A 25,966-nucleotide genomic window follows, 5' to 3' on the forward strand; every position below is an offset into this window, starting at 1 on the left:
GTTTTTGTTGTGGGGTGTACTCATTTTTGCATCACCCTAATTGAGTAAAACTGAAAAATGTGTAATCTAAGTTATATTATTAACCTTACTTTCATGTTATAAGTTAAACAGATGTTATATTAAACTTATTCTTGTCAACATTTTGGAAAATGTTTTTGTGTTCATTGAGATATTGTTTAAGATGTTACTTTTCAAAGGGGGTGTAATCATTTACGCTGAGCACTGTATATCAAAAGCTCGAGGAAAAGTTGATTTCTCAATAATGTTAATATTAAGTTTATTATATAAATTATGTTTATTTTAAAATTTGTTTATTTTTTAGTTATAATTATTCATTTTGTTATTTTAGTATTACATTATAGCTTTTGTTTGAATTAGTTTTTTATTTTAAGTTTTTATTTTTTATTTAAAAAAATGTTTAATTTGATTTTATTTATATTTTAAAAATAAAAAAATAAAAAAAATAATTAAATGGTAAGACAATCAGATTTGCTGCTTATACTGCGTGTTGCAAATGATTCATTCATGAGTTTTCATTTGAGACAAAATGCTCCCTCCCAAGGCAGCTCCCTATGTAGACATAAAGGCTATACAAATAAAAGCAACACATCTTTTTCTCATTTTCTGATGTGATCAGGAAGATGAAGGAGGCATGCGCGCACGTCTGTGACAGGACCGGGCATCTTTCCCATGTTGTCCCATCTCTGAGTCACAGGGTCATAGCGATGCGTGCGCCTCGCCTCGCTATAGTCCTCCTGGCAATAACCGCCTAGAATATACATCCTCTCCTCTAGAACAGCAGAGGCCGCACCAACGTGGGGAATGGGAAGAGGAGTGAACACCGTCCAGGTGTCGTGCATGGGGTCGTACATCTCACAGACCAGCTGGTTGGTGTAGTACTTACGGAGGTTGCACACCCCACCAGCTACGTAGAAATGGTTTCTCATGCTCTCCATGCAGTGCTGGGCCCGATCATGGGTCATGTCAGCGAGGTATGTGGTTCCTCTCACTGGATGGTAGAGAAACATCGACAGCAGGCATTGGTACTTGCAGTTGAAGCCTCCAGAGATGAAGATTTCACCTCCCCAGACGGTGGCAGCATGACCACTTAAGGCCTGGTCCAAAGGATGGCTGAAGCTGTTTTATAGGACAGAAAACTCAATATTTAATAGCTCTATACTTTTACAAATGACTCATTTTTGTCTCTGTTTCATGAATATGTTCTGTCTATTAATTACAGTTGAGACCAAGATAAAAGAAGAACCTCTGAAAAAAAAAAAAAATTTCTTTGGAAAATCAGAAGTTTCTCCATCATTTACAGGTATGTTGTTGTGCTTCTGAGAGCCACTAGGTGTCAGTAAGTACATTGATTTTATGCATTCTGTGAAGAATATAGTTAATTATTACTAAAGTATCTTAGAAATGCTTAGCTTGCTCTTTTATCCTGTTTTAAGTTTTTCTCCTACCTCCAGGAATCTGTTTCTATTGAGTATTTTTCCACACTGTCAAGATTTGTGTTGATGTCTTTGTCTCCTCCGACAGCATATAGTGTGTCTCCTCTCACCACCAGCGTAAAGTTACTCCTTAGTTCCAGAAGGTCTGCCAGCCTTTTCCAATGGTCTTGCACAGGGTCGTACCTGTTTATGCAGATGTGCAAGTGTTGTTAGAGAAAGAAAAGTGGAACAAATGACATGGCCACAGAAAAACGAATGCAATGCAAATTCTGTGTTATATGTGTTTTTAGCTAAATTATTGGAAAAAAGACTTCATTAAATTGATGAATCAAGCCACAAAACTGCACTTTGGATTTTGTGGGGTCTTTAAATATAACTTGTATTACCTGTAAACAGATTTCATGACATCATACTTTGCGTAAAAGTAGCAACCTCCTGCAACATATAGTTGACCATTATGGACCCCAACACCATGTCTAAATCTGGCCTGATCTGGCATTTCTCCCAGCATTCTCCACTCTATCTCCTTCACAAGGCCTGTTCCACTTCTCAGAGAGTTGGCAAACCAGAGCTGCTTGCTGGGAAGTCGTTGATCCATGTCTGGATTCAGCTGATCGCCTCCGACCAAAACCAGTGTATCTTTGGGGTGACGTACACGCTGCTGCACTATGCGGTCAGAGATGCCAAATCCGAACTCCTTTAGCGCTGATTTGTAGAGTTCAACCTCGACTTCTCCACTGCATTCCATGCTCAGGTTTACAGCGCGAACTTCTTGGAATTCTCTGAAGGTCATGAATGGAAAACGCACCGCTCGCATTAGCTCTTCGGCCTGCGGGAGCCGTTCAGCAGGATCTGCCTCCACCCAAGCGACGACCGCTCGGAAAACAGTCAGCTCCGATGGAGTGGACAGCGCATCGCATTGGAGGAACGCCAGAAGCTTCTTGGCTGGGAGGTCCTGAAACTTTGGGGTGGCAGATACTTCTTGGAAGTGTCTCAGGACAAAATCCTCAGCCAGCTCCATCAGCTCAGCCATCCCGTAGGCCTCTGCGAAAGACGCCACGTCAAGGCAGTTGTGGACATCTACTTCTTGTTCCAGGAACTTCATGCAGAGTGAGATTGCAGGCTGAAACTGAAACTGGAGGGAAGTACAGGTGAGTTCAAACACACAGCCCCATCCGAGCACCAGAGTGCCGCTGTAGGCGCAGTACAGGAGGGCCTCAAGCTCAGTGGCTCCGATTAACAGCAGAGACACAGACTCCTGCTGGCTCTCCTTCATACCGCTGGTAAACATGCCTCTGAAGTAGTCACTGCTGGCTGCCAGTAGCACCCTGTGAGCTTCATGAAGGCAAAGAATTGAGTGTTTTAAAAATACTACTTTATCAACACTGTTTAAGGGCAATACTGAAAAGTCATTTTGTTCTCCTGTTAAAATTTTCTAAATTTTAAAACATTCATATTTGAATGGTCACTACTGACATAACTGTGGAATGGATGAAATGGAATCAAAAGGTTTGTGAAGTCATTAACATAACTGGTAAACAAATCTAAATTTAAAAGAGGAACTGGAGACACGTCTAGAGACCAGAATATCACAGAGACTTGAGGGTAGACTCTTTTCACCCAAGCCCATAAGTAAACACCCAAATGCTGAAACAGCAACCTAGCAGTGCCGTAGAAACAAATAAGCAACCTTATGGCAACATCCTGTCAACGAATCACAACACTAGCATTGTGATGACTCATGGGCAAGCATCACTCATTCTTGCACAAATGGTCTCGATTTGTGTGGGTCATCTAATCATATTTTGGATGTCACTGTGTCTAGGTATCTTACCATGGAAAACTGTTCCTTCTGCAACCAGTTCAACATCACATCCCACTTTCTTGGTCCATAAGTCCTTCATGGACTGCAGGCCAACTTTCATTTGCTTCTCTGCTGAGAGTTTTTCTTCCTTGTTACCTCCATCTTCCTCCTCTGTGAAGAGCTCCAGGACTCTTGGAGCTCCCAGACTAAGAGCTGCAGTCTGAATCTGCAGCATGTTGTCTTTGTTCAGATTGCTGATGGCTCCAGTGTAGGCAAACTCAACCACTGCAGCCAAACCCGAACCGTGAACCTCAGGACGCAATGTCAGCGAGATCTCTTTCTCATTTCCATCCCTCTCCTGGAGCTTTTGCTGGATGAGGGAGCTCACCGCAGCCAAGACAAGCGAGTGAACATGGAAGCTCAGCCCATCCTCGGTGCTCAGGATCAGATCCGTGAGCAGGTTCTCCATCTTCATTTCCCCCAGAGTCTGGAAGATTTCGCTTGAGTAACTTTGTCTATGATAACTTTGCAGCAGTTCATCTTCCTCCATATTATCGCTCTTGTTGTCCTTCACTGCCCTCTCTTTCATTCCTATCCTGGTATCGTTGTAGGACATGATCCATTTTAGCTTCTTGTTCTCTTCCTCAAACTTCTCTCCTCCTTCTTCTATCATCCTTTTCCTGCGCTCTTTCTCTCTTCTCCATCGTTCCTCCCATTCCATGGGCAGATATCTTCTTGTAAATTCCATGAAAACTCACAGATGTTTTGGTGTTCTTATCTCGGTTTTATTCTTGTTTTAGCAATGCTTCTCCTTACTGTCGTTCTCTGTTGTCGGCATTCACTCTTGTCGGCGCTCATGTACGCTGTATTTCCCTGAAGTCAGCATGCTAATTATAGGTTCTGAGTCAGTAGATCTCATTTCGATAGGCCTTCAGCCTTTACAGAGGGGTCAAAATCATTTTAAAATTAATTATAATCATTCCAAAGATAGTGTTAAAAGTTTTTTTTATTTCTTTTAATCTTGTAAAGTCTGTTGATGATTATCAGGAATCTATTAAAAGATATCTTGGTTCTCAAACTAGAAAACTAGATTTTTTTTTTTTTTTTTAATCTTGTTTGATATGATAATTATTTTTAATTAAAAGAAAATATGAAATAATATCTCAATTCTCAACAGTGTAATCATGTTTTCCCTTTTTGTGGGGGTGAAAGTTTAAAAATATATTTTAAAAATATGAAATGTGAAAAATATGAAAAGAGATATTTTTTTAATCTTGTTTAATATGATCATTATGGCATAGTTAAAAGAAAATATGAAATATCTCAATTCTCAATAATTTAGTCATGTTTTTGGTAAAATTTTGAAAACAAAAAAGAGCAGGAATTCTGTTCGGTAATAAATTAGATACTTCAAGGAAAAATCATCAGAGACATTTACATTTTGGTTTGACAGATCAGAAACTGGTCAGATGTAGAAAGATACAGATCAGTTTGAAGTCAAGCAGAAATACAGCAAAACACATTTCCAAAAGCTCAACTGGACCCGCCTCTTTGATGTTATCATTTGCTACGTCAAAGGGATTTGCAGCAAAAGTTAAAGGTTTATCACAGTACAGACAGAACGTCCCTTATGATAGCTGGTAGATTTGCGCTGTTCGCTAATGCAGCATGAACTATGTTGTGTAGGTGTCCTTTTTCATTTTTAAACTCTGTATTCATAATGTTTAATTTTATAGGCAAGTTCATACCTGTCACAGCATTTACATATATTATCTCTTGTGTCATTTCACATTTTAAAGAAAATAGAGAGCAGTAGCTCATTCTTATAAAAGAGACATTTAAGCACTTAAAGATGCTTGTTTGTGTTTGTTATAGCCACTGATTGAAATTTAAAGGAACACTCCACTTTTTTGAAAATAAGCTCATTTTCCAGCTCCCCTAGAGTTAAACAGTTGAGTTTTACCGTTTTCGAATCCATTCAGCCGATCTCCGGTTCTGGCAGTACCACTTTTAGCATAGCTTAGCATAGTTCATTGAATCTGATTAGACCGTTAGCATCACGCTTAAAAATGACCAAAGAGTTTTGATATTTTTCCTATTTAAAACTTGACTCTTCTGTAGTTAAATCGTGATCATGGAACGGCAGCAAAGTTCCTTGATTATTACGCTGGAAAGAGAGTATAGTTCCTAGCCATATCAGCCTAGAAAATCACAACTTTTTATTTTCCGTCGGTCTTAGTACACGATTTAACTACAGACGTGTCAAGTTTTAAATAGGAAAAATATCAAAACTCTTTGGTCAGATTCAATGAACTATGCTAAGCTATGCTAAAAGTGGTACCGCCAGAACCGGAGATCGGCTGAATGGATTCGAAAACGGTAAAACTCAACTGTTTAACTCTAGGGGAGCTGGAAAATGAGCCTATTTTCAAAAAAAGTGGAGTGTTCCTTTAATTTGCCAGACTTATTAATTTGCTATTGCTGACAAATCAAATAGCATACGCTTTTTTAACACTAACATCATGCACTTTTTAAAACAAGTTTGTTGGTTATGTTCATTTGAATCATTTTTAAATCTTTTAAAATCTTTAAATCTTTTCCAAGTACTCTCTAATATAGTATGAGTTCATAAAACTGCATATGTAATTATTCAAGAATGTTAAAAATTATTTATAGTAATGAATAATAATGCTATTTAATTACATGTAATGATAATGAACAGTAAATCTATTTTGTTATACTTAGAAGAACCGTGATGCTCAGAATCAAACTTTAGGTTATTAAACGTGTTTACATAAGAGTTGGTGGTTTGCCCTTCCAGAAACCCTGGTGCTACGTAATACCAGTAACACAGCAGACTAACATTCGTGAACATTTTTTCCTCTGTTTACCACAAAGTAGATGCGCACTTTTCAGAAAACTGATTCTTATTTAGCACAGTCATAGTGTTTCTGTTTGGGGTGAAATTCAGGAAGAAGACACTGTTGAAAAGCACATCAAATCAAACAAAAATAGTCATCTGACTGAAGTGAACTCAATGTACACCAATGTGACCATGTGAAAAATCATTGTATTTATTCATGTAACATTAAAGATCTCATAAAATTAAGACAAAAATCATCATGCATCAACCTAAAATGTTTAATCTATTTGCACAGAAAAGAAGATGAAGAAGCATTACACATGCTGGATAATAGTGTCTGAGATCTGAAACCAAATGAGCATTTAATCACAAGCATTTTACTCAGATTTTTTTCCAGGCATTGAATAATTTATGAAAAAGTTCTGTACATGTACATCAACACATAATTTCTTGTTTGTACTTTTATTTGTATTTGTTAACAGAGATGATGCTTTGAGACCCAAGGTCACTTACACAAGAGTCCCAGATACACAAAGTGGTAGTTTTAAAGGACGTGTCCAATAAATGACAAAAAAAAAAAAAAAAAAAAAAAGCCATGGTAATAAGTTTTACTGTTCATAAAAATAAACTTTTATGAACTTCTTTATGGCATGCGGTTCCACGAAACTTGTATTAACAGTGGAAAAGGTTTATTGTGTTCTTTCGGCCCATTTTGATTGTTGACTCAAGTGCTCTTTGAAATCAAAATTCTAGGAATGGACAAAAACACTAACTGATTGGCTAATGTCCACTCTATAAATTACATATCCTTTGGCCATCCATATTTTGCCCTCATGAAAAGCATGATGGTTCCAGTAAACACAACCTGCATAATAAGATCTCATTGGTTAGATGGGGACGTGGGTGTGTTTACCAAATAACCCTGTATAGATAGTTGGAACAATCATCACGAATCTGGTATACATTCCTAAAAACCCACATCAACAAAACATTTGTATGTTAGTACTCACAACAGATGAATGGGAACACTAAGCCAAAGTAGCAGATATTAGACGATTCACATGTGCTGGTACTGCCGGTTCAAATCATTGTCTTGCATGAAAACAACAAGGCTCTTTTATAATTACATTTAATAAAAATAAGAACATTATGGAAATGTTCTCGTTTCATTTTCATGATGTCCATTATTGCTAAGTTTTATGTGTTGTCGTCATAGATGATTGTCATAATGACCAATTTTAAATGCAAAGTTTAAATTAATTTAGTGCTTTTCACAATGCAAGCAGGTTTAAAGAGGGAAGACCTCAGCGGAAAAATTCCCTTCAGTGTTTTCGAAGGAAGAAACCTTAGCAATGACTCATTTAACATGTTCAAACCAAACATGTCTATTGGGCAAAATAAAAAAAAGTAAACATAGTTATTGAGTAATCAGTTGTAAAGACTAGAGTCCATCTGAAGCAACTGGAGAATATTTTTTCATTATATAGAAACAATATCTCTTTAATATCTCAGCAGTGAGATTAAAAAGCAAATTGTGACTTTTTAAAGTTTCCTGATTAGATGCTTATCCTGAGAAAGAGATCCCAGTAACCTCAAGAGTTTCTGAAGAAATCTCAACAATTTTGCTCAGGTTTGCAAAGATACTAAAGTCTGCCATCAAAAATTTCACAACAAATGATCTGAGCTGCTTTCTGCATTCAGTTTATAGCTTTATACTCTTACTGGATGACAATGAGTGTCTCATTTGCATTGTTTAATTTCAGGAGAACTATGTAGGATTGATTTGATGGGCTACAAAAGACCAACATCTGAGCAAAAGTCTCCCTATTTAATATTATTGTTAGGAGAAACATTTACACCTGGTTTCACAGACAAGGCTTAAGCCTAGTCCCTTACTAAAATGCATATTTGAGCTGTTTTAACTGAAAGCAACTTGCACTGACATATCTTAAAATAGCATGTCGAATCAGATGTGATTTCAGCAGTTTGACACGTGATCCGAATCATGATTCGATACGCTGATTCATTATGCTCCGAATCTTCCTGAAGCAGTGCTTTGAAATCGTCCATCACTAAAGTCATTATTTTGTTTTTTTAGTGCACCAAAAATATTCTTGTAGCTTTATAATATTAATATTGAACCACTGTAGTCACATGAACTGATTTAAGTATGTTTTTAGTTCCTTTATGGGTCTTGAGAGAGGAAATGTCATTGCTGGCTATGGAGGCCTCACTGAGCCATCGGATTTCAACAAAAATATCGTAATTTGTGTTCCGAAGATTAACGAAGGTCTTACGGGTGTGGAACAGCATGAGGGTGAGTAATAAATGACAGAATTTAAATTTTTGGGTGAACTAACCTTTTAAATGTCCTAATTGAACTTAGACCTAACCCTGGCTTAATCTAAGCCCTGTCTGTAAAATCAGGCCATAATGTATTAAAAAGATCTCATTTGTGTCTCTTTATTTCTGGCAGATTTTGTGAGCAGGTTTGAGATGTTGCTTTTCTGACAAAAGAAGCATTGCTTCAAAGCATGAAAAAATCATAGGTTTATGGCAAGTTTCCAGGCCCATCCAGCTAACCAAGTAAGTCATATGGGGTCATACAAGTCATTTAGACCAATAATAATCATTTGTAATAATTTCATATATTATGCTCACTTTGGGAGAAAGATATCTGATGTTCACACATTTAAACTGTTGCTAGACAAACTGTATTTGACAGATGTGTCATCTTGGGAAACCAGTTTGTAGATATTTCTGAAGAAGACTTCAAAGATAGCAAGAGAACACAATACAAAGAACTGCCAGTCATGGTTCTGCAACAGTGTTTGTGTACGTCTAATAATGGGTGTGTAAGTAGGTTCAAATAAGGTATAAAAGAAAACGCAACTCATTTCCTGACAGCTGAGGAAGGTCAGTTCATCTCGATTCATCTCGGTGCTGTAATTTCGGCGCCGTGGAGGTGTTGGATCATTTCCGTGATCTCCATAAGGATTAAAGCAGGAAAGGTCGACATCTTAAAGTTTCAAGTCCTACAGAATGGTCAAATTTATTGATAGCATCAGAAACTTAATCCCAGGTCTGCGGCGCCCGGACAACAATGTCCCACCTCAAGGTGTTACCGTGGATATGGGAGAGGTTGATTATGGGAAGGAGCAGGACAAGACAAAAATGTCGTTCTACAATCCACTTGACCCTGTGCCAAAATATGAATTTTATGCCAAGGACACATTCTCCGGACGTATAAAAAATAGCAGACCATCACTGGATATTCTGCGCAAACCAGTAAGTAAATTTGAATGAAGTGGTTATTTAAATGAAAATACTTGTCTAATTAAATTCATATACATTTGAGTCTATAAATATTGTTTGGGTGGCAACACTTTGAAATTTGGTGTTGATTCTCTGTATGTTGCTGTCAACAGCCGGAACCTGATGATCTTCCTCCACCACCGGAGGATGATGAACGGCCCAAAGTCAAGCTTGTTCGCTTTGGATGGGTTCTGGGAGTCATGGTGAGAAAGAAGCAATCATATTTTTGATCGCTTTAACATCTCAAGCAGTAGACAAGCTAATGTTTATGTCTCCAGCTTCTTAGATTTTTCTTCTGAGGAAAAAGACCCAATTTGTCTCCTATAGGGTCACAAAGTAGAGATCTCACGGAGTGCTTTGGGTGACTTAAGTTCAAATCTCAGTTTGAGGTCCTTTCACAGTCCTGTTCTTGTCTGTACTCTCCCAGTGTCTCCTCTTATACTATCCTATCTAATAAAAAATGCCAAAAAAATATAACTTTAAAAAATGTGTCTCAAACGGTACTCATATTTGCCAAGATACATGTAGCCCAGTCCAAAGCCAGATGTCTCTCTCAGAGAACTCGAAGAGCAGATGGCCTGAGCTGCTCTCCACATTTATTGTATATCTCTATTGCCAACTGTGACTGAATGCAGATGTATTTCAGGTCACATTTCTCCCCGTAGTCAAATGAAATAAATAATAAAGTGAAATAAAATACAAAATAGTAAATACAAACTGTAGGCTATTTTCACGTCTCTCAGTATATTTCACCCAAACTATCATTATCATAATACCTCTGAATGTTTTATCGTTATTCTCAGTGATACCTCTCATTTGATTCTGAAGAACTGGGATGTTAATTTGACGCTTTGAAAGTAAAAATTTGTCACATACTTCATTATTGGAGAACCGAAGAGTTTTAGTTTGGTGGATTTGTGGAGTGAACACATTTTGTTGATTTATGAGGGGATTCTGTGTCTATGCAGGAATTTAGCAAGTTTTGTTGAACTATTTCGGCTTTTCCCTCCATGCATACAACAGCAATTTTTTAAAGATACAAATACAGAAGCAAAATTAAGCTGTACGTTAAGTTAATTATGAAGCAAAACAAGAAAGCCTTCTAATGTGAGAGCTTTATGAAATTATGTTTGTCATTATAAATATTATTTTGTGTTATAGGCATACATATAGGTAACACTCATTGTTCACTCAATGTAATTGTCATAATTGTATTATGACGTAGCCTATTACATAACATTACATATTTCTTTAATCAGAGTAGCTCAATAAATGATTCAAATGTGTACTTGAAGCTTGTTCTTTCATAAGAAATTCCCTGTGAAACATTTTCAGATCTGTAATTGTCTCAACAGTTTGCAAAATAATGTTGCAATACAAAAAATCTTACATCCACACACCACTGACGAGTTTGCTGTGGTTCTGTTTCAGATTCGCTGTATGTTGAACATCTGGGGAGTCATTATGTACCTGCGGCTGCCATGGATCACGTCTCAAGCTGGACTCAGTGAGTTGATTCTAGTTTACTGAATCAGTTAAAGTCACTTCTCAAGTTAAATATGTCCTCCCTCAGAGAACTGAAAGGATCTAGACCTTATTGAAAGTCACTTTTGTGCTTTTTTGCTTGCAGTTCTGACCTACGTCATTATCTTCATGTCTGTCACTGTCACAACAATCACGGCAACGTCAGTGTCTGCAATCTCCACCAACGGGAAGGTCAAATCTGGTGAGTCAAATTAATTGTTTACCATAATACCAGGAACATTCCATTTAATGTGGGTTTAATCAGAAACTTTGTCTTGTTTTCAAATAAAATATAGGCTACTTAAAATAATATAAGTTTACCTGAGATTCGTAAAATGGCCCAAGAAATGCATTGTTTTTTTTGTTTTTTTTTTTATCTTAAACACATTTAGTGTGGTGTATTTTTTTTAAAACAAGTGAAGCCAAGCAAGTGCAATCTTTCCTCCAGGTGGCACGTACTTCATGATCTCTCGGAGTCTGGGTCCGGAGCTTGGAGCGCCCATCGGTTTGCTCTTTGCGTTCGCCAACGCTCTCGCCTGTGCGCTCCACACAGTGGGCTTTGCCGAAACTGTCAGAGATCTTCTGAAAGTAAGACATGCACACGTTGTAGTGCTTGAAGGAAACTCAGAGAGCAGCTTTTCTCATTCTACTTACTGCAATACAGTGTTTCCCAAACTGCAGGTCATGTGACTATTAACAAATGTCAGAGATCCATGAACATCTGAATGTGTTGTTAAATTATTAAAATATTAACTTAAAAACTCAAATCAAGTAAATATTTCAGGTAAAAAAAAAATCCGTTCCCATTAGGATTACTGAAAATTTTAACTCAATGGGTTGTCAGTGATTTTATTTTTTTGCGTTGACATCTTTTCTTTTAAAACAGAAAGTTTGCCACTTGTAAATGCCAGATAATATTTAATTTGACCAAAATCAAAAAAGAACCCAAAAGTTTTAAAGGTGATTGAAAAATTAGCAAAAAAAAAGTTTGTTTTGAGAGTGAGCACAAAGTTTCTTGAGGGAACCCAAACCATTTGTGAGAGAATGCAAAAATTTAAATATGTTTTTTTTCTCTCCCGTTTCATATTGTTGGTTGGTCGGTTTTACCAGAAGAGAAATACAGAAAGTAAAAAGTGCATTGCAAATGTGTATAGCATGTACATTTGAGCTCAAAGGTAACAGACAGCACAGCTGTTCAAATCTCCACAACCCACAATTGTTTTATTTATTCTCAGGACTATAAATCTCAGATGGTGGACGATGTCAATGACGTGAGGATCATTGGTGCAGTTACTGTCGCCATCCTCCTCTGCATCACATTCGCTGGCATGAGTTGGGAGGCGAAGGTATACTGTCCTCTGCTCCTGTCTTCATTCATTTCCCAATGCTGCCTCTTGTAACACGATTGTTCTTCTTGGTTTTTGCTCCACCACAGGCTCAGATCCTGTTCTTCATCGCAATCATGCTCTCCTTAATAAATTATTTTGTTGGGACGGTCATTCCCCCAACTCCAGAAAAGCAAGCTGCAGGATTTTTCGGCTACCGTGGTGAGTAAACAAGATCCAGGTCTAATGTGGCCTTCAAGTGGTTGGTTAATGCATGGTGTCGTGCACCATTGTTTATTAAAACTTGACTTGAAACTTGAAATAACTTTGTCAAATTATGAACATTCAGCTTGATGTTGGTTTGTGCTGGAACAACCAAACCTAACCACAGTTTTCTTCTTGCAGCTGAGATTTTCGTGGATAACCTGCTGCCTTCCTTCCGAGGTAAAGATGGATATTTCTTCAGGATGTTCGCCATTTTTTTCCCTGCTGCCACAGGAATTCTGTCTGGTGTCAACATCTGTGGAGATCTCAAGGTAAATATTGCCATTTTTCAGGCAGAGCGTGTAAAGTAGGAAAGTCACCATGCCTTAAAATGCTACAGAAATGACGTGTGTTTGTGGTTTTCCAGGATCCAACTGGTGGGATTCCTAAAGGGACCCTGCTGGCCATATTGTGGACCACCTTGAGCTATTTATTGATTTCAGTCACGTGTGGTGAGATGAAACATTTTTCCGCCACACATTTCATATCATAAACTCTTATTAAATTAATTGAAATTGGTCTTAATGGTGAATTGTTCTTCTCACTGAAGCACTTACTCTCTTTATCCTCAGCTGCAACTGTTGTAAGAGATGCTTCTGGAAATGTGAACGATAGTTTAGCGCTATCGAATTTTACGACCCACTGCACCGGTCTGGGCTGTAAATTCGGCTATAATTTTGACCGATGTGAACAGAACCGCACGTGTACCTCTGGACTGGCAAACAACTTCCGGGTGAGAACATCGGCCCTGTTGATACAGAGACATGTGTCTATTTTTGTTATAGTTTTTCATTATTTTGTTGTAAAGATAAATCATCTTTATTTATTTAGCGCTTTATACAATACAGATTGTTTCAAAGCAGCTTTACGGTGATAAACAGGAAGATGATTCAATGATGCAAATAATTAATTTATGCTGTTCTAAGATGCTTTTCTTAAAAAATAGTGTCATTGTTCAGCCAAAGTCAGTTCAGTGTTGATTCAGTTCCGTTGTAAAGATCATCAATTATTAAATGCAAGCAGCTCTGCAGAAACCAGTGATGTCACTGTCCAGCTCAGTTCAGTTCTCATCCAGTAGCGTCAGATCAGTAATATTGCTGAATATTAAGTGTGTGGATGGATACATGGATAGATAGACTGACTTATAGCTACTATTACTGTTTTTTTTTTTCCTCCAGATTCTTACCACTGTTTCAGGATCTGGCATTTTGATCACCATTGGGGTCTTTGCTGCCACCTTGTCGTCAGCGCTGGGTTTCTTGGTGTCTGCACCCAAAGTTTTCCAGGTGGACGGTGCAGCCATTTTAATTTAATGTTGTTTATCCTGCATAAGTTGACTGTAACATGTCTGTATGTGTGTTTTCATGTAGTGTTTGTGTAAGGATAACATCTACCCCTTCATCGGCTTCTTCGCAAAAGGTTACGGGAAAAACAACGAGCCTCTACGAGGCTACTGTCTCACGTTCCTCATTGCTATGGCTTTCATCCTCATCGGTGAGTCCTGGATCTCTCCCAGATCATTTACGGAGGTGATTCTCTCTCTATTGATGCTTTAAAGTTTGCTGTCATGTTGATCTTTTCAGGTGATCTGAACACAATCGCTCCTCTGATCTCCAACTTCTTCCTCTGCTCTTACAGCCTCATTAACTTCAGCTGCTTCCATGCATCGATCACCAAATCACCTGGTGAGAACTTCATCGTCAGCAGCAGTTTTGCATAGCATAAATGACAGACTTTATTAACAGATAAACAATAATGTAATGTGAATATGAATATAATATTAATGGGTCCTTCCTGTTCTGCTTGTTTTACTATTTAAGGCAATGTTTTTATTAAACATTCAGAAATATGATCTGGTCAAATTCAGACACTTCTTCACAAATTCTTAAACTTAGTTTAATATATGGACTCTCCTGGTTTCTGTAAATTGACAAAAATAATATATAAGAATATACAAAACTGAAAATAATAAATATTATATAATTAAATTGCAAACAATTACATTTCAGGATATTTTCTCCCTGATAAAACATTTTAGAGCTTGGCATATCTATAAAAAAAATATTATTCTAAAATGCCCATCAATGCCCATAAGATTGTGTGCATGACTTTTCCAGGTCTAGAAATCACATTTTTAAAATGACATTTCATCAAATATCCCGGTTTTCCAAGACTGTGTGAATTCTGGTCTTCAAAGAAAAAGAAAACAAACAGTTGTTGAGGGAATTAATTAAAATAAGAAATAACTTTATTTCTCTATTTAAGTCATTTTGAAGCTCTTTTTGAGAACAGTTGCTCTTTGTGTCTATTATTCATGTTCCTCGTCTGTCTCTCGTAGGCTGGCGGCCGGAGTACCGTTTCTACAGTCCGTGGACATCTCTGTTTGCTGCTATCTTGTCTGTCGCCCTCATGTTTCTGTTCACATGGTGGGCCGCTCTTGTCACGTCCATTCTCGTCTTATTCCTGTTAGGATATGTCTCCTATACAAAGCCTCGTGAGTAACTTCATTATTTATCTGCTTTGCTTTCAATGACCCAGTGTGATGTAGATTATGACTTACATTTCCAATTATGATCATCAAAACATAATTTAAGTTCAGTTATTTAAACACACTGACTGTTGTCTGATTGTGTGTTCAGAGATTAACTGGGGCTCGTCTTATCAGGCCAGTTTCTACAATATGGCTTTGTCCTTCTCGATGTCTCTGACTGGTGTGAATGATCACATCAAAAACTTCAGGTGAGACTGTAAATGTAAATATGATCAAACTGACCGCGACAGATCACGATACACCGGCCGCTCACATATAAACTCTCTCTTAGGCCTCAGTGTCTTGTTTTGACCGGCCCTCCGAACGCCCGTCCTGCTCTGGTGGACTTTGTGGGCACTTTCACCAAAAACATCAGCCTGATGATCTGTGGGAACATTATCATGGTAAGAATCTTACACAGATAGACCTATAAAATGCAAGTTCATAGTGGCGGATTTAGGCATGGGCGACATGGGTAACTAAGATCAATTAACCTGGTCGGGAGGGACTCGGAGTGTGCGCCCAGAGAAGAACTCTCACTTAGAAGTATACGGAAAGAAGGGATGAGGTGAAGTCTATAGGGAGAGTGGCACAAGGTCTAAGTCAACAATAAATTATGGTAAGACAAAAGATCTAAGCCACCGGAGGCTGATTAATAAAAAGGAAAAGGGGTCAACATGCAAAAGATAAAGGTATGTATGCAGCTATTACTCATATCCTAATAATATTAGGCAAATAATAAAATAGGCTAATATAGTGCCTATCACTGCTATGTTTCTTGCTATGCTATTACACATTGGGCAACAATATAAATTTTTCTGTCCAACTAGCTTACATAACCAGACAGTAAAATGTGATTTTGTAACATAATGTAACTTTTTAAAACAAACATAATATCGCTCACTTTAATATTTTTAATGTAAAGTCATGCAGTTTTGGGGAATTTATGGTATTTTTTATTTATTTGCCTCAATTGTTCATTTAAATATATACATTTATATAAAATAGCAATTTTATGTTAAATCCACTCCAAAAAAAGATCTGCATTTCTCAAATTCATTCATAGTGATAGACATGAAAATGTGCCTGCCATCTACTGGAAAGCAAACACTTTTAAAATTAAAATAACAATTATTTTTAACTACAGTCACTAGATGGCTACAGAGAATTACTCAGTGGTGCACATTAAAAAAAGTTTAGAATTTTTTGTACTAAGTATAATTTTTTTTTTTTTTGCGTTTTTTTTTTTTTTTTTTTTGTTTTTTTTTTTGAACTGCCACAGCAAGTTCATGCAAATGCGTCAAAAACGTTTTTTTTTTTTTTTTTTTAATTAATAAATGATTTGATTCATGTCCATAAAAATTCTGTCTAATGTCACTCAGAAATGCAGCACATTGTGAAAGTTAAACAGACTGCACACAGGAGCAGCATTTTAATTTGACAACTTAAAAAAGCACTACCATTGAAAAGTTTGGGATCAGCAAGATTATTAATGATTTTAAAAAAAAGCCCTTTTATTTGATCAGAAATAAAAACGTCTCGGGAATGGAGGAGGATGAAAGGCTTGAAGCACAATAGGACCCGGGATATTAGTGGGGACCTTCGGCACATAGCCAGGCCTAGCATGAAGAAATGCTCTCACCATTCCAGGAGCGAACTCCAGATATGAGGGGGCCACTGAAAGGGCCTGAAGATCTCCAATTCTTTTTAGAGAAGTAATAGCCAGTAGAAATATTGTCTTTAAAGTCAGAAACTTTACAGACACCTCCTCCAGTGGTTCAAAGGGAGCCTCAGCTAACCCACGTAGAACCACTGATAAGTCCCAGACCGGGGTCCTTGTGCGCACTGGAGGCCTCAGCCTCAGTGTACCACGGAGGAAGCGTGACACAAGGGGGTCTCGACCAACCGAGGAATCCCCCCCAACATGATAGGCTGATATAGCCGCAACATAAACCTTCAAGGTTGAATAAGATAAGGCCTCCGAGAATTTTTCTTGGAGAAAGGATAGCACAAAGCTGATAGGAGCACGGACAGGGTCCGTTTCATGTTGTCTACACCAGGTAGAGAATAAATTCCACTTATAAAGCTAAAGTAAAGCTTCCTCGTGGAGGGAGCTCTGGAGCTAAGTATGGTCTCAACAACTTCAGATGAGAGACCAGCCTCTATGAACCTGTCCCCCTCAGAGGCCAGGCCCATAGTTACCATAGTTCTGGGCGGGGATGTATTATCGCGCCGCCCGCCTGAGATAGAAGATCCCGTCTTAAGGGGAGCTCCATCGGAGCGCCGTCTATCATGGACACCAAGTCCGAGAAGCATATTCGGGTTGGCCAGTATGGGGCCACCAGTATCAGGCGGACCCCTTCCTGGCGTACTTTCTCCAGGACTCATGGGAGCAGAGTGAACGGGGGAAATGCGTACAAGCAGCTTCCCCTGAGACCACAGGAGGATCCGACGGGCCAAGTAATTTAGTTGGTGAGACCATAGACCCCCCTGAAGGTTTATATAACCACTGACATATTGTCTGTGCGGACCAGCACATGGTGGTCTCTCAGGTCTGGGAGAAAAACACCGCCATCATCTCCAGCCGATTTATATGCCAGGAGAGTTGATGGTCCTCCCAAAGACCCTTAGCTGAGCGACCGCTCATGATCGCTCCCCAGCCCGTGAGGGACGCGTCTGTCGTAAGCATTGCACGACGACCGGAGGCCCCCAACACGGGACCCTGGGACAGGAACCAGGGGTCTTTCCACACGGCTAGAGCACGAAGGCATCGCCGTGTGACTTTGATCATTCGAAAAGGGTTCCCCCTCGGGGAAAACCCCCTGGTCCTGAGCCACCACTGTAGGGGTCTCATATGCAGGAGGCCAAAAGGAATTTTGTTGGACGCAGCTGCCATTAGACCCAACAGTTTCTGAAACTGTTTCACAGTGAGAGACTGGCCTAACTTCACCCCTTTTACGGCTGACAGAACAGAGCTCACACGGGCAGGAGTCAGACGTGCCCGCATTGTTGTGGAGTCCCACATAACACCTAGATAATTGGTGGTCTGAGCCGGTATCAGCACACTCTTCTTGGCATTGAGCCTCAGCCCAAGCCTTTTCATGTGAGACAGAACAACATCTTGATGTTGAACTTCTGTTGCTCTGAGTGAGCTAGAATCAACCAATCGTCGATGTAATTCAGTATGCGAATTCCCTGGAGTCTCAAAGGAACCAGGGCTGCATCCACGCCCTTCGTGAATGTGCGGGGTGATAATGATAGGCCAAACAGAAGAACATTGTACTGGTAGGCTTCGCCCCCGAAAGCAAACCTGAGGAACTTCCAATAAGAAGGATGGATGGATACATGAAAGTAAGCATCTTTCAAGTCTATCTTAACAAACCAGTCCTCGGACCTGATTTGGGGAATGATCTGTTTAAGTGTAAGCATTTTGAATTTTAGTCTTTGCACTGACCGATTCAACACCCGTAAGTCTATGATAGGACCAAGTCCTCCATCCTTCTTCGGAACTATGAAGTAACGGCTATAGAAACCTGACAGCTTGCTGGGAGGAGGAACCCTTTCTATAGCTCCTTTTTGCAAAAGTGTCATAACTTCCTGTTCCATAACCAGAGACTGCTCGGAGGTTACCACTGTGAGAAGGACCCCATTGAATCTGGGCGGGTGAGACCCGAACTGAATTCTGTACCCCTTTTCTATCAAGAGCAGCACCCAATTTGATATATTCGGTAGAGTTTTCCATTCTTCCAGAAAATCTACTAAGGGAACCAGTCTCTCGAGACTGGCCTCTGGTGTTTTCTGAGCACTTGGCTCTGCGCTCTGAAATGGCGTGCCGGCAGAAGTCAGCCGAATCAAGTGCAGGCCAACCCTCCTCAAAGAATTGGTTGGGACCCGACGCACACTGGATGGTAAAAATAGCATGGTCCCCGGAGGGCGCTGGATGGAAGCGGGAGCCAGGTGTTTCAACACCACGCTTCCTCCAGACGGGGGCCGCCCTCCTGGGTCCTGATCCACAGATATCAGGACCGCTTTTTAGAAGCCTTCCGCGCCACAATAATAGCCCGCAGGTCTGTCTTGGGCTGAGAAGGCTTCTGTGCAGCTCGCCCCTGTCCCCAGAATCTATGTGGGGGAGCACGGGTGGCCACACAAATTTTTTGTTGCGCTCTGTGGTGCGCTGAGGAGCTCGTTGCGGGCCGAGACTACTCCCACTCAACAGTCTCGGCAGGGATTTTAGACCGGCGGGGGAGGAACCTCTGAAACGCCGCAGATTGTTTCTTGGTCTCCTGGAACCTCTCGACGACAGTTGTGACTGCATCACCGAAGAGGCCCGCAGGAGACAGCGGCGCGTCCATAAGGGAAGACTTATCTCTGTCCCTTATGTCGGAGAGGTTCAGCCACAAGTGCCACTCCGTGGCCACCAGGGCTGCCATAGAACGGCCCACTTCTTTAGACGTCTCCTTGGTGGCACGGAGAGCCAGGTCTGTTGCCATGCGCAGTTCCTGGATGCACCCAAATGTGGCCTCCACGCTGGTATCAATTTCCCCCAGCACTTCAGTTTGATAAGCTTGCAGCAGCGCCATGGTGTGAAGACACGTTGCTGCCTGCCCTGCTGCCGCATAAGCTTTGCCCACCAAGGAAGATGTAGTCTTAAGGGGCTTGGTGGGCAACGTCGGTGCTTTTAAGGACGATGCCGAATCGGGTGAGAGATAGCCCGCGAGCGTCTCTTCAACCCGGGGCATCGCCGCATAACCATACTGTTTCAGCCCCACGATATTACTATAGACCAAAGTCTGAGGGCTGAACACTCTGTGTTGGACCGGTCTATTCCATGATCTAGACACCTCAGTGTGTAGATCTGGAAAGAACGGCAAGCACCGACGTGGAGGTAATGACAGCGCGGGGAGAAAGCGCTCATCGAGTTTGCTTTTAGGTCTCACATCTCCCCGCTCTGCTTCTGGCCAGCTAATATTTAATTTGGCAACAGCTCTGGCCACTACCTTCAAGAGCTCCTTTTCTGCAGAGGAAGAGGATGGCGGTTCCTCTTCCGCTGCGTCGACACTCATCACATCAACATCCTCAGATGAAGACAGATGAAGTGCCGATGTCTCTCCCCGAGGGGAAGAAACCGCTGGGCGTGCTTCCACCACGGCAGGAGAGACAGTGGGTCTGGCAGCTAAAGGGAGAGATAGGGCGGGGCCCGTCTCAACCCCCGCTGCCAGTTCCATTTGTGAACCCCACAAATGGAGCCTCCGCTCTGCCTCGGCAGCAGCTGGACCCGATCCGCGGGGAACACCAACTGAGGCACCCTCCGTTTTATCAAAGAGTGCCCGGCGAGATCGCATCACTCTGAGGGTGAGCTTTTCGCAATGCACGCAGACAGCTTCCTCGAGAGCTGCCTGCGTGTGCTCAACCCCCAGGCAAACAACACACATATCGTGCATATCCCCGTCAGGGATAAAGCGAGTGCAGGGAGGGGCACATTTCCTGAACCGCTTGCTGCTTTCATCCGCCATTTCTTTTTTATATTTGTGTCTTATGTGGTGTATGTATGTATTTTTTGAAGCTCTTGTCCTCAGACAAAGAGAGAGACCTTAAATCACAAAAAATAAGACGCACAACAGCGATCTTAGACACCCACACACACTTGTTGCTACAGCTCTTGTTCTCAGACGAAGAGTGAGACAAACACTATATATTTGGACAGACAACAATAAATAAGACACACGGGATAACATAGAGTGCTTGCTGAAGATAACAGAAGCTAGTGTTCTCTGCATCCGGACATGCTTTATAGTTTCCTGGTCCGTGACGTCACCCGCCTCTGACGTCTCGTTACACGATTTGTTGGATACAGGAGTGCTTTAATGACGATATCACGCAGAAGGTTCCCAATGCGTTTCACGCAGAGTCGATAGTTCCCACGAAAGGGAACAGTGTAATATTATACAGTTTAAAAGAACTGTTTTCTATTTGATTGTTTTAAAATGTAACTTATTTCTGTGATCAAAGCTGAATTTTTAGCACCATTACTCCCATCTTTAATGTCACATGATCCTTCAGAAATCATTTATTCAAGAAATATAATTTATGAAAAAAACCTGATTGACACACTTGGATCATCTTGATTTCACCAAAACACCAAATAGCTTATTCAGTGTGCACTTGTGAAGTGAAGGTGTTGTGGGTTTATTGCACTCTCATGCTTTCAGGAGGACGAGAAGTCCAGTTTTCCGCAGCACAGCACCGATATGCTGGTGGACTGGCTGAATCAGAGGAAGGTTCGTTCTTTCTACACGTCCTTCAACAGCGACTGTCTGAAAGATGGTGCGCACAATCTCATGCAGGTAAGACCATCGCTAATCTGTTCTAATACCTTTTTCTTCTCCTTATTACGTGCTTCTCAATGATTCAGTCATCTTTCTAGGCTTCAGGTCTCGGTAAACTGAAGCCAAACACCCTCGTTATGGGATACAAGACGAACTGGCAGGAATGTGAACCTGAGAGCTTACAGGACTACGTCAACACCATCAGGTGAGTTCAGATGCTGCTTTTGTTCACAAATATCTTCTTTTTTTTGTCATGAATTTCTTTCTGTTTTGACATCGTTTAATGTTTCTTGTTCAGCGATGCATTTGACTGCAGCTACGGCCTTGCAATTCTGAGAATGATGGATGGATTGGATGTTACAGATGCTTTGCAGAGTTCAGGTGTGTACTGTGTGTTTTATACAGTATAATGATTTGATAATGCATTGGTGCTGCAGCTTGCATCATAAAACAGAGTTTGACATGGGTCTGTTTTGACTGATTGGAGCAGCAGGCAGATTATCGGCAATTGAGAATCCGGCATTTGATGCAGACGAAGTTCCACAATCTGAAAAAGACGAGACCGACCGGAATTCAGGTGACAAATACATTTGAAGTCTTTTTTGTGAACTTTTACCCCATCTACACTGCTAGTGAAGTGTTGTGACAAACTAGAATGATACAATCGACCATCTACATTTCAAGTGATGGAATCCTGATGTCATCCCCCAGTCAGCCAATCAGAACAGTGGACACTGGCATCCAGCAGACCAACATTCCCACTCTAATCAATTACTTTGTTTCAGACAATTAAATAAACTAAAAAACATTTATAGTTTGTACAAATTCACACCGATGCCAATGGAAGTGAGAAAACAACCATTCACATACAATTTGACAGCATGTTTTATACATATCACTATAAGTCACTATAAACTTTACTGTATTTTTCTCTCAGCTCACTGTCATGTTTTTCAGGAAAAGAGGAAGTATTTGCATGTAAATCAGATTCTCAGTGTCACAAGCGCAAACAAACATGGCAAGAGCCCATTGTCCATTATAACTTACCAATCAACTAAAATAATCATGGTAAAGCAGTTTAAAACACAAAATACATTTACTTACACAAATTTGAGAATATTTTAAATAAAAAAAAAAAAAGAAAATTAAATAAAACCAATCAGTCATACAGCGCCATTGTGACTGTGAAGGCATGACACCATTAGGTCACCGTGATTTTGCCAAGTAAGACATGTTCCTGGATCAACATTTTTTGTTGATCCTGGAACACCATTCCAACATTCCAGTCTGAAAATTTAGTCTTAACCCTATTCCTACCCCTAAACCTAATCCTACCCATAACTTATCCCTAAAATTAGAGGGGAAAGATAGGTGAATAACATTGATGTAGAAGCACCTACCCCTGGTTGCAAGCCTAAACTTGACATAAACAGTAAAATTGTCCCTCAAATCTGATTGGTTGATTGGAATGTTGTTCCAGGATCAACAAAGATGTTGATCCAGGAACATGTCTTACTTGGCAAAATCACAGTGACCGACACCATTAACCAACGTAGTTGAACGACAAATTTGCGACTATAAGGTTTCAGGAAACAGTTATGACTAGATAGCTGATTTCTTCAATGACGCATCATACTATGGTAGTTAAGCAGTGAGTTATGATGTTTTATGGGAAACACACCCCAGAAACGTTCTTTTATAATCAGCAAAGCTGCATTGTAGACAGGATGCACACAACGTTTCCTCAATAAAGCTTTGGTCGGTGTGATGTCAGTGGTTTTTACGCACGTCTCACCTCCTTTTTTGACTCCCCATCCAGATATTTCTGATGATGGCACTAACGATCAGGTCAGATCTGTGTTTCAGACGAAACAGGGCAGGAAGACTATTGATATCTACTGGATCTCTGATGATGGAGGTGAGACATGAAAGAGACTTAAACTCACTGTGGAAAAAAATCACAGCATAAAGTTCCAATCTGGTTCAGTCTGGGTTGGTTTTGGTCCCATTTTCTTATTCTGAACACTGTTGCTCTTTCTCAGGTCTGACTCTTTTAGTGCCTTATTTGTTGACCAGAAGAAACCGCTGGAAAAAGTGCAAAATCAGAGTGTTTATCTTAGGAGACAAGGAGACCATGAAGGAAGACCGTAAAGAGTCAGTGGATGGTTATATCATCATCATCTGTTACTAGTTTATGAAGATATGAACAGCGGTTCTTTAAATATGTTTCTTATTTTAGCATGAAGATGCTGTTGAAAAGATTCCGGCTAGAGTTCGAGGACATTGTCATCATAACAGATGTGGATAAAGCTCCTCTGCCTAAAAAGTGAGAAATGTTCACAAATTAACACATATACAAAACATGCAGGTTTGTAGTAATGCTTACCTCATTTGCTATTGGAAACATCCTACTTTCCACATCTGAATACTGTTTGCTAAAATACTATTATAGTATTTATTCAAGGGGTCATATGACGCTTTGTAATGTTTTCCTTTTCCTTTAATGTGCGATATATCTGTTTGTGGATGTTTAGCCTATAGTCTGCGAAGTTATAAAAAGTCGATTTGCTTCATCATCCACATTTTCAGAATCCGACTCAGGCTCAAACTGATTTGGTAAAACCAACAACATTGATTTTAATGGAGTCATAACAAATGTTTTAGAAGCCTTGGAAGCTTAAGTTTGTGATAATGGTAAGGGGCAATACATTTCCGATACATGCACAACGTACTGGGTCAGCCAATCAGAGCACTCTGAGCTTTTCAGAAGGAGAAATCGGCGCATTTCAGACATACTGGGAATAGAGAAACCGTAATAATGGACAGTATGTGAAAAATTCTTCTTTCTCTCTGTTTCTGTAGTATGCAGCGGTATGAGGAAACCATCGCCCCCTTCATGCTGAGTGCAGAACAGACCGGAGGAGATGTACAGGAGCTCAAGAGACTTAGTCCATGGAAATTTTCCGACAAAGATCTGGAGGCCATAAAACCCAAGGTGTGTGTGTGTGTGTCTGTTTGCTGGTGTGTGTCATTTTGAACAGGAGTGTGATCCATCAGTTCCTCTATTTGACTTTTATTTTCAGGTGGAGAGGACTGTGAGACTAAACGAGATCATCAAGAAGAACTCCATCCCCGCGGCTCTGGTTGTAATGTGGGTATTGATAGTTAGAGCAGTTGACCCATCCCATATGATATGTCATTTGCATGTATTAATTCAAAGTGACTTACAAATGACTGACATCACAAGCAACTGGTCATACTTTTGCATATTTTGGAGCCTTTGAAAACTAAATCAAAACCACTTCTTAACTCGCTTAACTAATATGACCAGATTTAATGCTCATTTATGCATGACACCAGCTGATACCAACAGAATATGTGTATTTCAGTTCTCTTCCAGTCCCTGATGTCAACTGTCCCAGTTCTCTCTATATGGCCTGGCTGGAAGCGCTGAGCTACGGCATCCACTGCCCCGTCTTGCTCATACGAGGAAACCAAGAGAACGTCATGACCTTCTACTGCCAGTAAAACACTCGCATTAACGTGACTGTTCATCATTAAACGCATTTATTACTGCACGTGAAGCTGCTGTCAGTTTCAGTGGTGTGAAGATGTTAAACGTGCTGCTGTGAATCAGACCCTTTTGAACTGAAATGAGCTGCTTAATCCTCTTGTACAATGATTGTATTACTGTGGATGTATATTTATATCATGTTCATATAACATGTCTGTATAATCTTTGAGGATGATACAAGTCAAAGAGAGTCAACTAGAAAAAATATAATAGGAATGCAGTGGCGTTATGCTGGTGGAGGGAAGTCACTTATCTGAGGACCTTAATTTTAATGTAGAATAAAAGAGTTTCATGCCATTTAAACAAGACACAACAATAATATTATAACAATGTTATGTTATGTTACATACATTACTACATATGAATAGTAGATCATTAAGTTGTTACAAATATGTTAAATTACAAATATGCTCTTGATGTGCTTTTCAATGTGAAAAATACAATTGCGTACTATGGCGAACATCTCAGTTTTCATTGATTGTCTCATTACACCAAGAAAAAGAAAAAAACTTTTAAAATACAGTAATGCTGTATTTAACAGAATATATTACAGCTGAATATATTATTTGCTTTAGATAAAAAGACACTGAGAATTCAAAAATGATAAAAAAAAGTGAACTTTTGCATTTAATAAAATGACATGCACACATTTTGAAGTGTGACGGCGTCACATCACTATGTGTTTTGGGGCTGCTAACTTAAAACACTCTCAGGGTTTAATAATTAACAAGTGTGTTTATTTAACCTCAAATTATGATTCTTTTACATTTCAAACGTAAATGATTTATGAGTCCAATATTATCAGATTTTGCTTTGTACATAAATTACATATTGACCTCAAAAAAAAAAAAAAAAAAAAAAAATCACAGGCTATAATGGTTAATGGTATTACAGTAAATACTCACACTAGAACTATAGCGCGTGGCTCAATTTCTTCCATGTGATCTCATTCGGCTGCACTCACCTAAGACTATTCTGATGATTTGA

The 25,966-nt window shown here is 39.8% G+C and overlaps 2 protein-coding genes across 2 annotated transcripts; one reads left to right on the top strand and one right to left on the bottom strand.

The window, feature by feature from the left end:
- Nucleotides 1-495: 495 nt before the first annotated feature.
- Nucleotides 496-4,067, bottom strand: si:ch211-63p21.8 (kelch-like protein 33). The gene is made up of 4 exons (XM_067400991.1): nt 3,289-4,067; nt 1,841-2,789; nt 1,467-1,637; nt 496-1,137 (listed from the first exon to the last, which is right to left on the bottom strand). Exons 1-4 carry the CDS (start codon nt 4,004-4,006, stop codon nt 618-620), a joined length of 2,358 nt encoding a protein of 785 aa, XP_067257092.1. The 5' UTR covers nt 4,007-4,067; the 3' UTR covers nt 496-617.
- A 4,943-nt stretch (nt 4,068-9,010) lies between these two features.
- On the top strand, nt 9,011-25,421 carry LOC137029945 (solute carrier family 12 member 3-like). Its single transcript, XM_067399780.1, has 26 exons — nt 9,011-9,409; nt 9,550-9,639; nt 10,868-10,943; nt 11,067-11,162; nt 11,409-11,548; nt 12,196-12,306; nt 12,396-12,507; nt 12,691-12,821; nt 12,917-13,001; nt 13,122-13,282; nt 13,728-13,835; nt 13,920-14,043; nt 14,133-14,234; nt 14,888-15,043; nt 15,189-15,288; nt 15,372-15,483; nt 21,289-21,423; nt 21,504-21,610; nt 21,704-21,786; nt 21,896-21,982; nt 23,225-23,323; nt 23,448-23,559; nt 23,645-23,731; nt 24,268-24,400; nt 24,489-24,556; nt 24,795-25,421. The coding sequence occupies exons 1-26, from the start codon at nt 9,164-9,166 to the stop codon at nt 24,931-24,933; spliced, it is 3,000 nt and encodes a 999-aa protein (XP_067255881.1). The 5' UTR covers nt 9,011-9,163; the 3' UTR covers nt 24,934-25,421.
- The last annotated feature ends 545 nt before the right edge of the window (nt 25,422-25,966 follow it).

This window comes from Chanodichthys erythropterus, chromosome 11, assembly GCF_024489055.1.
Source record: "Chanodichthys erythropterus isolate Z2021 chromosome 11, ASM2448905v1, whole genome shotgun sequence".
In the NCBI taxonomy this organism is placed as follows: Eukaryota; Metazoa; Chordata; class Actinopteri; order Cypriniformes; family Xenocyprididae; genus Chanodichthys; species Chanodichthys erythropterus.

Coding starts and splice junctions, on each gene's coding strand:
- si:ch211-63p21.8 (XM_067400991.1), bottom strand. CDS start 4,006: ATGGAATTTACAAGAAGATATCTGCCCATGGAATGGGAGGAACGATGG. Junction 1,638..1,840: donor GTCATGAAATCTGTTTACAG/GTAATACAAGTT, acceptor CTGCATAAACAG/GTACGACCCTGTGCAAGACC. Junction 1,138..1,466: donor ATAGAAACAGATTCCTGGAG/GTAGGAGAAAAA, acceptor CCTATAAAACAG/CTTCAGCCATCCTTTGGACC.
- LOC137029945 (XM_067399780.1), top strand. CDS start 9,164: ATGGTCAAATTTATTGATAGCATCAGAAACTTAATCCCAGGTCTGCGG. Junction 9,640..10,867: donor GATGGGTTCTGGGAGTCATG/GTGAGAAAGAAG, acceptor GTTCTGTTTCAG/ATTCGCTGTATGTTGAACAT. Junction 21,611..21,703: donor GACTACGTCAACACCATCAG/GTGAGTTCAGAT, acceptor TTTCTTGTTCAG/CGATGCATTTGACTGCAGCT.